The 14,264-nt window shown below is 47.6% G+C and overlaps 1 protein-coding gene across 2 annotated transcripts in view; it reads left to right on the plus strand.

Annotated features, from left to right (window-relative positions):
• The window catches only part of SLC38A12 (solute carrier family 38 member 12), a 64,396-nt gene extending 50,515 nt beyond the window's left edge, over nt 1–13,881 (plus strand). For both annotated transcript variants that reach the window (XM_077834487.1, XM_077834488.1), the window contains exon 10: nt 9,430–13,881. In XM_077834487.1, coding sequence (XP_077690613.1) covers nt 9,430–10,190 — 761 coding nt within the window. In that variant the 3' untranslated portion in view covers nt 10,191–13,881. The remainder of the gene's footprint in view (nt 1–9,429) is intronic.
• The last annotated feature ends 383 nt before the right edge of the window (nt 13,882–14,264 follow it).

Consider the following 14,264-nt stretch of genomic DNA (forward strand, 5'->3'; position numbering starts at 1 on the left):
TCTAATTTCAGAGGTTTGTTTTACCAGTGTGACTGGTAATAGTGAGCTATCTGAACAGCTTACATGTATAGTACAACTCTAGCACCTTCTGATCCCAAAGGATCAGTGGGTTTAATCACACAGAGCACTGTTGAAAGGCAGCCACTTCCTCAGGTCAAGGGAAACAGCAAGGTGGATAGTGCCCTCTGTGGCAATGGGTAAGCAACAACATTGGGTAAGGACCCCCACAAGGCAAATTTTTGCCCTTCCAAAAAGTGCCATTGGGATTTTTAATGTCCACACAGAGCAGACAAGGCCTCTGTTTTTTTTTTAATATCTCCTGCCAAAGAACCACACCGTAAGCTATGTGCAACTCAATGACTCTCCTTGGGAATGATGAAGTGAGTTGAATCCTGTCTTGCCAGTGTGTCTAGGTATTTCAGAACTGAGGCTTAGACAGCTTAGCTGTCTTCTGCTTTTGTTCAGTTTATTTCCCTCTCACTTCTCAGCTGGAATGGGATAGAGCCCCTCCAAACTCCAGTGGTTGCCTGCTACCACCACGCCTCTTAGGACAACCTAGCCGCCCTGGGGCTCCCAGCCAGTGTGCTCTGTCTGCATAAAACGTGCTTTGGATTGGCAAGGGTCCAGAAGATCACTGCGGTAGATGAGTTAGAAAAAGGAGGTGGTTTCTTCTCCCAGAATCATCTCCAAAGGGAGCTGGCCCCGGGAGACTATGCCTACTCCCCTCCTCTTCCCCTTTTGGTACCACCTCCCTCCCTGAATCCATCACGCTGCCTTGCGTATGAAATGGGAAGCGAGCAGTGTGCATTGCGAGAGAGTGATTCATTATTGTTATCCCCTGGCATATTGATTCTCTGCTTCGAGAGGAAAACTCTGTCACACCGTCAGCCAGCACTGATGGATGGCTCTCCTGCAAATGTGTCAAAGCTGTAACAGGGCGCCTGCTTAAACAAACAGTTCTAAATGGGTGGATGGGGGCAATGAGGCATAGGGGGCCTCCATTTATAGCAAGATGGTGTGGCAGCATTTCACACCCTGTGCTGCTCCGGTTCATTAGAAGGGATGACATGTAGAGCAAGATGTCTGCGTAACCTGGTGATGCTCGTTTAGTGTTAATCATGGTTTCCAGGCTGAGGGAATGGTGGTTGTTGGAAAGGGCACAACTCATGACTGCAGCAAATATATGCAGTTATCCACGTCTTGCTTACTGTTTGTATCCCTGTTGCAGTCTCTCTTCCATGAAGGGGATAATGCCAGCTGAAAATAGAAACAGAGGTTGCTCTGCAAAGTATGACTGCTTGCCGCTGATCTGCAGCCTGCTACCCCTATGAGTGCTCGGGAGCAGTTCCCAAAGGTGATTAAGACATTCCTGCTTGGAAGTGCCTGAGGAAGGCACAGTGTTTAGAGTCAGAGTTCAGCACAAAGCCTAGTCCGCTCCACTGGCTCTTGGCTGCTGTCCGAGCATTATGGGGCACCTGTGCAGGCTGAGAGTCTGTAACATGGCACCTTTCAGATTGTCACTGAAGAGATAGAGTGACTGGAAGAGCAAATGCTCCATCACCTAACACCAATGAGGCTTAACTTGCTGCATGGTCCTGGCCAGTTACACTGTATCTGATGGATGTGATTGGCGCATCTCCTTACATTTCTTCCTCTTTCTTGGTGCACATCTTGACTTGGGACCTTCCTGTTTCCATCTGCATAAAGATGTTCTGGAGGCAAGGCTGCAACTTCTCTGCCTTCCAGGCAAAACTTTCTCTCCGAAACTCTTCTAAACATAGTGCCTCTGCTCCATCAGTCCAGCCACACGGAGCTGCACCGATGGGCTACAAGGAAAGGTGAAGTCAGAAAATCATTGTGGAGCATGATATTGGGGCAACAGCTCTAGGGGGGCAGATTTACTGCTAAAGGGCAGATATTGGGGAGGGCTTATCGGTGGCTTTTCAGGCTTGACAGGGTTTCTTTTGCCTTATGAAAGCACCAGTGGAATTGGATTCTTGGGAGGATTCGCAGCTATGATTTTTATGTATTATTATGAATGTTGAAAGCCTTCCTTGGCAACTAAGTAGAATTAAAACACTCCAGGCACTCGACTCCAGGACACCCTGTCTCAATCATCAATATTCATAATGAATTTAATGGCAAAATGGAGACACTGTTTACTTCTGACCTCCCGAAATTCTGTCTAACAGCTATTTATTTAAATATCCAGGATTTGGAGAGACCCAGGTCCTGTCCCCTGGTGAAAGCTGCTACCTGCGGTGCATTGGTGATGTGGCAGAGACAGAGGAGGAGCAGACTGGTGAATGCTTTGTTTCCACACCTGCTCCTTGTGGAGAGTGAAGAGTAAACTTGGTGTGGTGGAGAGGGGTGACCTAAGACTGTCACGCTGGCCACTTCACTCCATGCAGAGGGATGGAGTATGAACATGGGAAGGCTGTGTTCTCCCACCACCATTCAGTGACAGAGATCCAGGTCCCAGACTTGCTCCTAGGACAGAGAGGAAGGGAAAACTGCATTTCTGTCCCTGCTCCCCATGCACTGAGAGGATGGGATCTGAGCATACCACATTCTCACCCCTCTGCCTTGAAGGAACCTGGGACAAGGAGCCAACCTGAGACTGCTGTCTTCCAGCATTTGCATCTTGCAGGGGGATGGAGAGCAAACTTGGGAACACCCACATGGTGCCTCCAGTTCCCCGCATGGGGTGAGCCTGAGACTTCCCAATTCCCTGCTCTACTGTCTGTGATAGGGATGGATGACTGACTGAGATCAGCCCAGCCCATCCCCCCTTCCCCTGTGGAGGAATGCATGGCAAGCATGAGGCTGCTGGAGGGATCCCAGTTGGGCTCTGAGGAAATGAGCTCAGAAAGACTGATTTCACTTTCTCACTTCCCTATATGGCTTTGTGTTATCGATCTACTAGAGCAGAGATGGAATGTTAAATATCCCGAGACTCCCAGATTTTCCATCAGGGCCGCTTTTCGGATATAGGTTCTTATGTATTCACTCATCTGGCTGCGAGAGCCTGATAGCAGAGCTGTCATCTTTCTAAAATCAACATCTCTTTGGTCAAGGAGGACAGACAGCCTCAGCTTTCCACTCAGAAGAGGCCTGTGTCTTCAAGTTAGAGAGCTAGTGTCCTCTCCCCACGAACAACAGAAAACCTTGGTTGGGGATGGTAATTAAAAAGCCATGCTGTGTTCTATTTGTCAACCCTTTTCTATCCTTCACCAGTAAGGATGTGCTCTCAAGAAGGTGGAATGCGGAAATGTCCCTCCCAGAACCTCTTGTCTCACTGTGTGTGGAAAATGAGCTGTCTGGGGTGTGTATGAATTAGTCTCTTACACTGCTTTTGTACAGGGGCTCATTTTATTTATTTCTAAACATTCAAATATGTTTAAAGTGTAAGAGGTGATTGTAACCTGCCAGTAACCTGTTGAAATCATGTAATCTGCCTCTCTGACACAGTCACACTAGTCAATCAGCCATAAACAACACTGTTTTCCAAGGAAGCTGCAGTTCACATGGGTGTCGGGGACGGAGGAGGAAGCAGAGGCAGGATGCTGCACCATATTGCCACCACTTTACAGTTGCATTTCATTTTTCATAGTCTCTTGTGATCTTTCTAGCCTTCCCTCCTTTCTTGTCTCCCTTCCCCCCTTGTAGGTTATCTATATGGTTCTCATCACATGGTGTAGAGAGGCCATTCTCCATCTCCTTTCATTCTCCTATGCACTTACTAAGAAATGTTCTCATAGAGACCACCTCCTCCTCCTTGCCCCCCACTTTTATTTCCCACTGCTTGGGTCTCAAAGTGTTTCATGATGGAGTCACCAGGAGTGCTCCATGAAACACACCTGGAAAACCAGTGGTTTACAGGCATCTTACATATGCCCTTGACATTCTTGAGGCCTGTCTCCCAATTATGAAGGTGTCTGATCCTCTTGCTTTTCTCTCCTACCTTTCCTGGAGAAATGGTGGCAGTTTTGGTGCTGTCTGTGCAACAACTGAAAATCATGCTAGTGGCAATTGAATTTTTAAACAAGGTTCTAGCATAGTTTCCTGGATCAGCATAAGACCAAGCTGTACATTACTTTGGGTGGGGTGTGGATGGTATAGGCTATAGCATGGTTTGACAAGTGCAGTTTTCAGAAAAATAATCCCAGTCCACGCTGATTGGAGAAGGTGTACTAGATTTCTGTTATCAACCATTTTTTGTTTGGTGACTGCTAACTAGTGTGGACTGGACCAAAGCTATATTTGTCTTCTATATTTCTCTGGCTCTCATCCTTCTGAAGTGGTGTTTGAAGGTCTCTTCCATCCCTGCTTCATATTTCAGTCCCTCCTGCCCAAACCTATTCCTTACACATGAGCAATTTTCTTAACACATTTTCTCTCTGCTAACCAGGTTCCCTCCAGGTGCAGGAGCACCATAGGAATGTTAGTGCTGGAGCCGTAGGCTGCTTTAATGGAGTATTTTGGCTTTGCCTTCGCCTTCAGCCTGTTATCCCAAGAATAAAAGGACGTGAACAGGAAGCTTCATGTATACACACGGGATCCTTTTCTCATCTGCTTGAGACTGCCTGTCAGTCAGAGGCTGTCGTCCTCTTTTCATCTTGATTTATCATTGAGCATAACTAGGTTTCAGAATTTTCGTTTGTGTCTTACTTCCTCCCAGGGACAGGTAATAAATCTAATATATGAACATTTAATTCTCCAATTTCAGCAGCCAGGACAGGAGAGAGACACTGTTCCACTTCAATGGCCAAGAGAGAACACAACTGCTGGGGAAGCATTGCTAGAGAGATCTATCTGTGGTCGGGACTTCAGTAGGGGAGTCTCCCAGTTCACCCAGCCAGCCCATGCCCCTCAACGGATGGGAGATGGGTACGCTATGAGCCACTGGAAAGGATCGCACTCCTACATTGTGCCAACACCAAGATAGAACATTTCATTTGAGAGCTTCTTGCAGAGCAGTAACACTTCTGCTTTGACAAGCTATTGCTAGATTTTTAACCCCTCTTGTTAGACTTGCTTCACTGGGATAGCCGCGTCAGGAAGAGAATTCATTTAGGCAATACAGCCATTCTGTAGAACATAATAGCTTGCTCTTCTCTGCAGTCTTCTATCCAAGGTTCTCCGAACGCTTCAGACATGTTGCACCAGTAGTTCTAGCAGGTTCTACAGTCTCCACTGTGGGTGGCCTTGTGCTGAGGAACCCCATCATTCCCCATTAGGGATCTGATCCAAAGCCCATTGATGTCAGTGGAGAGCCGTTTCATTGACTGTGTTTTAGATCAAGCCCTAGACTTCCCAGCTTAACAAAGCATGGCTTTCTTATAAAGGAAGTCACCAGTTTCTCCTGATCTTGCCAAGGACTGTGGGGTGAACAGCAGAATCACTGGAGTAGGCTGACATGGGCAGAATGTGAAAGTGGGGGGCTGTACACTGAACCCTAAAAAAGTAGGGAATCAACTCAGGTTCTGCCTCAAGCAGTTTTTATTCTAATCCAGAAAATCTTAATGTTCCAGAAGCAAGATGGAGAGTTGTTTCTTTTTGTCTCTGAATTGGAAGCAGCCACCTAGCCTCCTTCCACAGCTTGGTGTTTGTGTGCATGAAGGTCACCTGCATAGAAAGCTGTGCCAGGTCTCATGTGGCCCATCTCTGTAACAGGCATGGAGTGTGAGGCAGGGGTACTGGTGGGGATTGACTCTGACAGGTTGCGCAGTGGAAATGTGATCCTGCACTGCTCCCCTGCTGTTAGAGCATATATTGGAAACAGAAGCTAGCCTGCAAGGCTCTACTGCTAGAGTCCCGTGTGAATAAAGCACCTGGCGCTCCGGTCCACACAGAGCAGCTGAGTAAGGCTACCATTCTGCTGTACAAAGACTCTGAAAAGGGGTGCAAACTCTGAGGCTCACCAGGGAGTTCAGCTGATCTTGCTGTGCATTGTTGAATGAGAGCTGATAGGTCAGCTCTTGACTGAGCAGAGATGGTAGAGATTCGCACTCACTCTTCAGCGGGGAAAGAGGTGCAGGGCTCTTGCAGTTAAAAATAGTTAAGATGTGACAGAGATACAAGACTGGGCTTCATGAGTCGAGCACTTCTCCCAAAAGAGAGAGAAATGTTCTCTATTTGCATTTCCCAAGCAGTGTAACCTGTCTGGCTCGTTCGTTCCTTAACCTTGTGTCCTCTCCTTTCTCACTTTTCCTTTCCTGTTCCTGTCAGTCTGTCCAAGTTCACTGTCAGCTGTGCTGAGTATACTCAGTGTCCTGAGGCAGGCTCTGGATGACTTGAAGGTCTTTCTGCTTTTACTAGAGTGGCTAACAAGCATTCTGGAGTCTTTCTCTCAGTGGTAATTTGGGGAGAGGGAACACTTTATCAGAGAACTAGAAAGACCCTTCCTGTGATGATTGCCTTTGGGTTTGTAATGCATCTTTTTCCTTGGCTCAAATTAGAATTGGAGCAAGTGTGTAAATACCCAGCTCTGAATCCCCCCAGCTCTCTCCACTAGGTCCGGTCTCAGGGATGGATGTTGTGCCTGGTATTCCAAATGTGACCTTGCTCCAATAATGCTTTTATGTAATAGGTCTGATGTAACAGCCAGTTTATATTCTAGACCCCCTGCGAAATTATCAGCCAGCGTTGTCCTTTTTCACTAGGGGATGAAAAATCTGAAGTAGGTAGCTCATGCGGCCAATAAAATGCTAACTGCAGTGGGGTGGATTGAAATGCATCATGGAGTCTGATAGGGCCCTACCAAATTCATGGTCTATTTTGGTTAATTTCATGGTCATAGGATTTTTAAAATAGTAGATTTCATTATTTCCGCTAATGTGAAATTGTATGGTGATGTAATTGTAGGGGTCCTGACCCAGAAAGGTGTTGTGGGGGTGGAGGGTCGCAAGGTTATAGTAGCGAGGGGGTTGTGGTACTGCTACCTTTACTTCTGCACTGCTGCAGGCAGCAGCACTGCCTTCAGAGCTCGCCAGCTGGAGAGCGGCGGCTGCTAGTCGGGATCCCAGCTCTGAAGGCAGAGCCGTCGCTGTCAGCAGCAGCGCAGAAGTAAGAATGGCATGGTATGGTATTGCCACCCTTACTTCTGCACTGCTGCTTGCCGAGCTGGGCCCTCAGTCAGCAGCCGCCACTCTCCAGCCGTCCAGCTCTGAAGGCAGCAGCCTAGAAGTAAGGGTGGAACGCTATGGTATTGCCACCCTTACTTCTGCGCTGCTGGCCGGGTGCAGCCTTCAGAGCTGGGCGCCCAGGCAACAGCTGCCACTCTCCGGCCACCCAGCTCTGAAGGCAGTGCAGAAATAAGGGTGGCAATACCACGATCGCCCCCTAAAATAACCTTGTGACCCCCCCTCCCCCCGCAACTCCCTTTTGGGGAATCACCCCCAATCTGAGAAACTCTGGTCTCCCCCTGTGAAATCTGTGTGTAGTATAGGATAAAAGCACACAAAAGATCACATTTCACAGCCCGTGACACGTTTCATGGCTGTGAATTTGGTAGGGCCCTACTGATAGAGGGTCGGTACAAGGGGGACATTATTAAAGAGGGAATGAAACTGTGTGCTGTAGGGTAATAGGTGGATAACTAGATACGATAAAGGATTAGGTGGGTAACAGCTTCTGATACGGGATGAAGTGGGTAATGTGTACCCTATGAGTTTAGGAGTCGTCATCGTCCTTGGGTAATGAGTCTATTGCATTAGGCTCTCTGCAGTAGGGTACGTATCAGAGTTTGGCCAGTACAATGGGTAAATGGATGTTTTGGGGTGTTAGGCCCAGTTACTGGCACACTTAGTGCCAAGACTCGTTTGGATACTGGGAAGTACAATTGCCCCTGGCTTAAGAGAAAAGACGTTACAGTTCTGTATCAGTGGAAGCTTTGAATGAAGTTGATCTGTTCCCTTCTATGGACTGGATAAATCAGAGTGCTTGTGAATTTATTCCATAAACATCAAATATTTCCTTAGATCTACTCCCAGCAAGGGGTCATCAGCAACACAGAACAATCTCCAGGCGCTGGTGGGTGTAGGAGGCATTACAGTTGCTGAACAAATGAGCATCCTTGTTCCCCTACAGCAGGCACCCAGCATTTTTAGCACACAGTTGGCCTACCTGCTTTGGGATGCTCCACGTGGAGACTTGCTGCTTTCGTTTGTCTGCTGTTTTATTTGACTTTCGAAGCTGTCTGATAGGAATGTCAGCATTTTACTTTATTTTTGATTACCTGGTAACTCACCGCTGTGCTTTAGGCCTCTCAGCCAATGCCGGAGACAGAGCTGTACAAGAGCCAGGGCAATTGTCTTCCCAGTCGTTACCAATCTCAGATTGAAAATACTGTCTTTCATTGTCAAGCAGGCAGAGCGTTTCACCCTTCGGTAACTCAGCCAGTGACCAGCTTTCCCAGGCTTGCAGTGACTTCCATAATGTCAGGATGTGGTTCTTACTGTGCCTATTGCTAGGCTGCTGTTCCTTGTACGTGGCTAACTGCTTTTAGCCCAGGTTCTACTGCTAGAGTGTGATAAAGGCTTCATTTCCTGCCTAGACTTTAACCCAGCCATTCATATTTCTTCTTGTCCATAGCAAGTACCTTGTTTTGACAGGCTAGTCAAATATCATTAGTTGGGTTTTTTCCCATTATCCGGGTAAAGGGCAGGTAAATGGATTTTATGCCTGGAACTGATGAATTTTAATAGTATTTTTTCAATGTTGCTTTAGTCTCTCTCCCCACTCTGGGATTAGCAGTAGACGGCCTGTTCTTCCTGCCCAAGAAATAGCCAGTGCTTGTGGTTGTTCCACCCACTTTCCCGGGTGATAGCAGCTGTGTGTTGCCCTATCCCCAACACACACCCTGTAGGCTAATGCTTCGGGGACCTCAACTAGCAAGTCACACGAGTGGCATCGGTGTCTGTGGCCAGGTTTAGGATCTTGCCTCCTGCACAGAGTAATCTCTCTCAAATACCCTTTAGGCTAACTTTGTAGGTGGGGATATTTGGAAGGTGTTTAACATACCTCTGCAAGGTGGATAGGAAGAGAGACCCTGCAGTGAAAAGGTGATGAATGACAGCAGTGTTGGACTTCGTAGAGCACAGGATGCCCATTTCCTGAGAGAGGGTGATGGTTAGATATACTTGCTAAAGACCAAGTCAGAAGGCTGTTCCCATATGAATTCTCTCTGATGTACAGCCTCATGTTGAAAGCCAATAAAGTGGTAACTCCCTTGTATATTCCTCCTTGATATGCAGTGCCACATTCTCCACAGGGAAGTGGTTTTCCTTATCTCCTGAGCTGTAGACATGTAGCGAGATCTAGTGCAGAGATTGCGCTACCAAGGAGAGCTGTGTTTGGGAGCCTGGATGCTGGCATGGCTTACCATAGTGTCTCTCTCTCTCTCTCTCTGTCTCTCTTGTTTTGCAGCTTTTGTCGTCATGATTATTTTGGCCCTCATCCACATCGGCAAGGGTGAAGGGGAAGGTCACCCACCCCTGGCGCAGCTCTCGGGGATCCCCAACCTCTTTGGGGTGTGTGTTTACTCCTTCATGTGCCAGCACTCACTGCCGTCCCTCATCACTCCAATCTCCAAGAAGCAACATGTAAACAAACTGGTGCTGCTGGATTACATCTTAATATTGGGTTTCTACAGCCTCCTGTCCTTCACGGCCATCTACTGCTTCCGCAATGAGACCCTCATGGACATGTACACGCTCAATTTCACCAACTGTAATATCACCAACATCGCCTTCATTCGTTACTTCCTGGGCCTCTTTCCTGTTTTCACTATCAGCACAAACTTCCCAATCATCGCTGTGACCCTGCGGAACAACTGGAAGACCCTCTTCCACCGGGAAGGTGGGACGTACCCATGGGTGGTGGATAGGATTGTCTTTCCAGCAATCACTCTGATTCCCCCTGTGCTGGTGGCTGTCTGCACACACGATTTGGAGTCGTTGGTGGGCATCACGGGAGCCTATGCTGGCAATGGGATCCAGTACATCATCCCAGCTTTCTTGGCCTACTGTAGTCGGAAGGACACTCAGCTGATCTTCGGCAGTGGCACAGTCAATAATCATCTGTCCCCTTTCCGGCATATCTTCTGGATCTGGTTCGTGCTGCTCTGGAGTCTTTTCTGCTTTGTGTTTGTGACTGCAAATATCATCCTGAGTGAGACAAAACTCTGATGATGGGGCAGCAGCGCTCTTCATCCAGGGCTCTGGAGGAGATTCCAGGATTTCAGCTCTTGTTTCAGACTCAGTCATCAAAAACCCAACAACCTGGTCTTCGCAAGCAATCGGCTTGTTGATGCAGGTTTGATCTGGATGTCAGGACTTTCTATCCCCTCTTCACTTTGGGTGCTGATGTAACTTGCTCAACCTCCTTTTGATTCAGGTTCTCAGACTGATCATGCGAAGCCAGGGTTGGGAGCTCTCAGAAGGCCTCCCTGGTTATTCAGTGTCTGACCATTTCTGCCTTGAGTTGGGGGAGCTCCATTACAGAGCATCTTCCTCTCTGTCCAGGAGCAGCCTCCTTACGGTGCTGCAGGTTTCAGCACATGGAAGGCTGTCTGGACTGCATCCGCTCCCCATGAGAGCTGAACAAATATCTCTGCCAGAGACAGGGAACTGTTATAACTGCTAACACAATCCAACAGCAGTTCTCTGGAGTGATCCACTTACCCCTCACCAAGGAAGTAGCAGACTTTTTTGTTTTCTGTTAAAGAATTTCAGGTGCATGGTGAGGGAGCCGGTTAACTAGGGATGACAACTGGTGGCATGTCTGGAGGATGGGTGAGGAGACTGTAGAAAGCAATGGGCTTCTATGTGGATACTATGACTGATCCTGTTACAAGTCTTTCTCACAGTTTCTCCATTTCTGTTACTACCTTTTCAGAAAACATTGGCCTTTGTTTTATTTGCAGTGTGATCTATGGGGTAGAAGTGTGGACTCAATGGGTCTGGATTAGCTCATTTGCCTGTTCGATAAGATTACACCAACACTTGGTCCTGGAGTTCTGCTCCTAACTGCTTTCTCTGGTTGCCTTAACTCTCCCTCCCAAGGCAAACCCATTCTACGGGGCTCTGGATCCCAGTCTCTTCCTCACTTCGTTAGCTCTTTGGTGCTGCTAAGTGGCATCAGCTGTCAGAGCAGATCTCACAAGTGCTGAAGCAGCAGGGCAGACTATGGACACAGCAGTCAGGATTTGTGTGGCCTTGGGAGGTGCTAATTACCTATCGGTGACCTGCATTAGACCCTCGAGCACTTGCTGGGCATACTGACATTTCCAGTCTCTTGCTTTGGGTAATTAGCCTTGAAACTCAGGGGAGAATGTAGTGCCAGCTGGAGAATTCAGCAGTGCCCCACTCACTGTGCCTGTCTCAGAGAAATAGAGCTCAGAAGTATAAGCAGAGAGAGTAAAAATATGGAGGAACTCTGGAAATGGTCCATAATGCTATTATCCTGCTTCTAACTTCTCCCTCTGCCTAGGGTTAAGAATTTTTCTTGCATCAGTTTGAGACAGAGTTTAACAATCATCTGCCCTCAAAACATTCCACTTAACACACCTTACCCCAGCTTACAGGCTGAGAGACACTTCTCTTCTTGCAGGAGAACTGTCTATTGTATTGGATACCGACAGTCTTTTGATTGATTCTGTGCTGTTGGGGCTACTAACGCTCTTACTGCAAAGTGACCCGTTTATTACTCTAGCAAGCTGAGGGCCCAGGGTCAAAGATCATACAATAAAGGCTTTAATACCAGGAGGCAGAACATTTACTCTTAAACTTTTTACCTTAAATATTTTAAAACATTTCCGCTCGCTGTGATTAAGCCAGGTTCAAAGACAGCTGCCAGTCTCTAGCATTATATACTTCACCAACGGTAAGCTTGGGCATGCTGTCTTTTTTTTTTTTAATGAAGCTTTCTTTTTAATAAAAGTTTCAGGTTTCTACGTGACATGAAGCATTTCCTGCCATGGAAACATTCAAGGTGGCTGGGGCTGTGCAAAAGCAGCTTTCTTTTAAAAGCAGGAGGGGGAAAACCCCTCACCCCCTTAAGCGATGCAAAGATGTCCTTGAACATTGTGTAAACCAGGATGTGCCAGTTGGGTGGGGGGAGTTGGTTCCAGCATAATAAACCTGACATCCCCTCTCCTCCCAATTATAAACAGTATTTGGAAGCCCTTGCTGGTGCATCACTCAGCTACCTACGTGGCCCTGAGTGCTACAAGGAAGCTGATATGGCTCTTTTGGTGCCAGGTTACTGAGTGGGCTGTGAGAGTGAATTGTTCAAAAGCACAGAGAAACAGTTTGGAGGGCAAATCCATAGTACAGCTGAGCTCGGAGCCACCTGCGAGGAGTAGTGAAGGAGTTTGCACCTGCTTCCTTCGGTTGCTCATTCTCACGGTTGTTATGTCTGACAGCCAGGAATGGGACAGATCGCAGACACCATGGCAGGGCACATTGGGCCCTTCGGTTCTTGTACAGCACAGGGGCGGGCACTGGTAGGAATAGGTTTTGCACATTTGCAGCAAAGAAATGAGCCTGTGAAAGACCTTAGAATGGATGGAAATGGTACATGGCACAAGGCTCCTTTTGGTAACTGGCTTCGAGGGTCTTTCTATCCATCTCAATCCCTCAAAGCAGTGAGCTGATTTTCTTGCCTTGTGTCCCACAGACAGCACCACACCACGTCCCAAGTGTCCAGAAGCTATCAGGCAACTTTAATTAGCCGTTTATTCCTTCTCTGTTCCAGGGCTGCCAAATGCTCAAAGACCCTGCTCTCCTTTTTCCTCGCCCACCCTTGGCCTGTCCAGGTCAGGGAGCAGAGTTGCTAGTAAACCTCTGCTCTGAGAGTGAGCCTGTCTCCACCAAGCACTCTCCTTGGTACAGCTGCAAACATCAAGCTCCGTATAGTGTGCAGAAGCTGCTGGCCCGGAGCCTGGGAACTGGGCCTGAGGCAGCATAGCTTGGTTCATGATCTTATGGCAAGCGCAGTCTAGAACTGCAGTGACCCTCCCACCACCAGGAAATTTCCACTTTCCAGCCCAAAAAGGTCCGGGAGTGGTGTTTGTCAAAGCACAAGTGCATGGTGTCCTGTTTTGTACTACAAACCATGGTACTGCTTCCCTTTTTCCCACTAACCCCTTCTTGCATGGGTACCTGAGATTCCACAGCTGTCTGCCTTCTGACGGGCAGAATTAGTTTTAATGGACTTCAGTTACAGTGTGCCTTTTCTTCTCTGGCTTCAATGAACTCTGCTCCTGAGAAGCTTCCTTTGGAATGCTGCACAAGGGTGGTTTCCGTGGGGCCCCTTTGTAAGCTGTGAACAGGTATAAACCAGCCTTGATCTGAGATGTAGCTTAACAGCGAGGGATGTCTGGCTCATTGTAGAATGGGTGTCTTGCCTGGCACCTCACCAGGGAATGCTCTCCTTGCTACACGTGAAAAGCAACATTGGAGAGACTTTCCAGACACCTGCTGTCCTCAATCAGTGAAAGAATCAACCCTCCCAATGGCAGACACTCCACAGTGAGGAAGGCAGGGGAGAACATTTTTCATTTAAAATGTGAAACAAGAAATGCCTCAAAAAGTTGAAGGAAAACAGGGAGTTGGATGGATGAAGCCAGAGCAAATATCTCAGCTTGGTCCCTGCCCGTCTCATTAGATGCAGAGCTAGCAGGGGGCAGAAGGGGTCCAGTTGCTGTCCTGGCTTGGTGTGGCATGATAACTCGTCTCCTGTCTGGTTTAAGAATGAGATATTTTTAAATGGCTATTATGACAGGGGTTTGTTTTGATCCTCACCACGCCGTACTCAGCTTGTCCCAGCGTGTAATTATTTCTCCAAAAGGCATACAAATAAAACGCACATTCTGCATCTCTCTTGCTTTGGCCTTTTCTTGTGTGCATAAGGAACGATTTCTCCTGGTGGTGGCTCCACCATCTAATCAGTCCATGGGAGCAGCGGAAGGCTGGGAGGTGGCAGAAAAAGAGGGCAGGGGTGGTTGTGACAGCTCAGAGTAATTGAGGCCCTAGTCTGTCCCAGTGTATTAGCCTCCTGCATCTCTAGATGTTCTCTGAAAACTCAATTAAAACATCTGTACTGTACCCTTCTCAATTATATTCCCTTACGCTCAGAACTAAACAAATTGAATCATTCCACCGCCTCTGGCAGCAAATGAAATTTCTGCTGGCAAATTTATTAGCGTCATAAAACCCAGCTTGATTTATGTGAAAATATTAGAACACATCCTTACAATG

The sequence above is a fragment of the Eretmochelys imbricata genome, chromosome 14 (genome assembly GCF_965152235.1).
Source record: "Eretmochelys imbricata isolate rEreImb1 chromosome 14, rEreImb1.hap1, whole genome shotgun sequence".
Classification (NCBI taxonomy): Eukaryota; Metazoa; Chordata; order Testudines; family Cheloniidae; genus Eretmochelys; species Eretmochelys imbricata.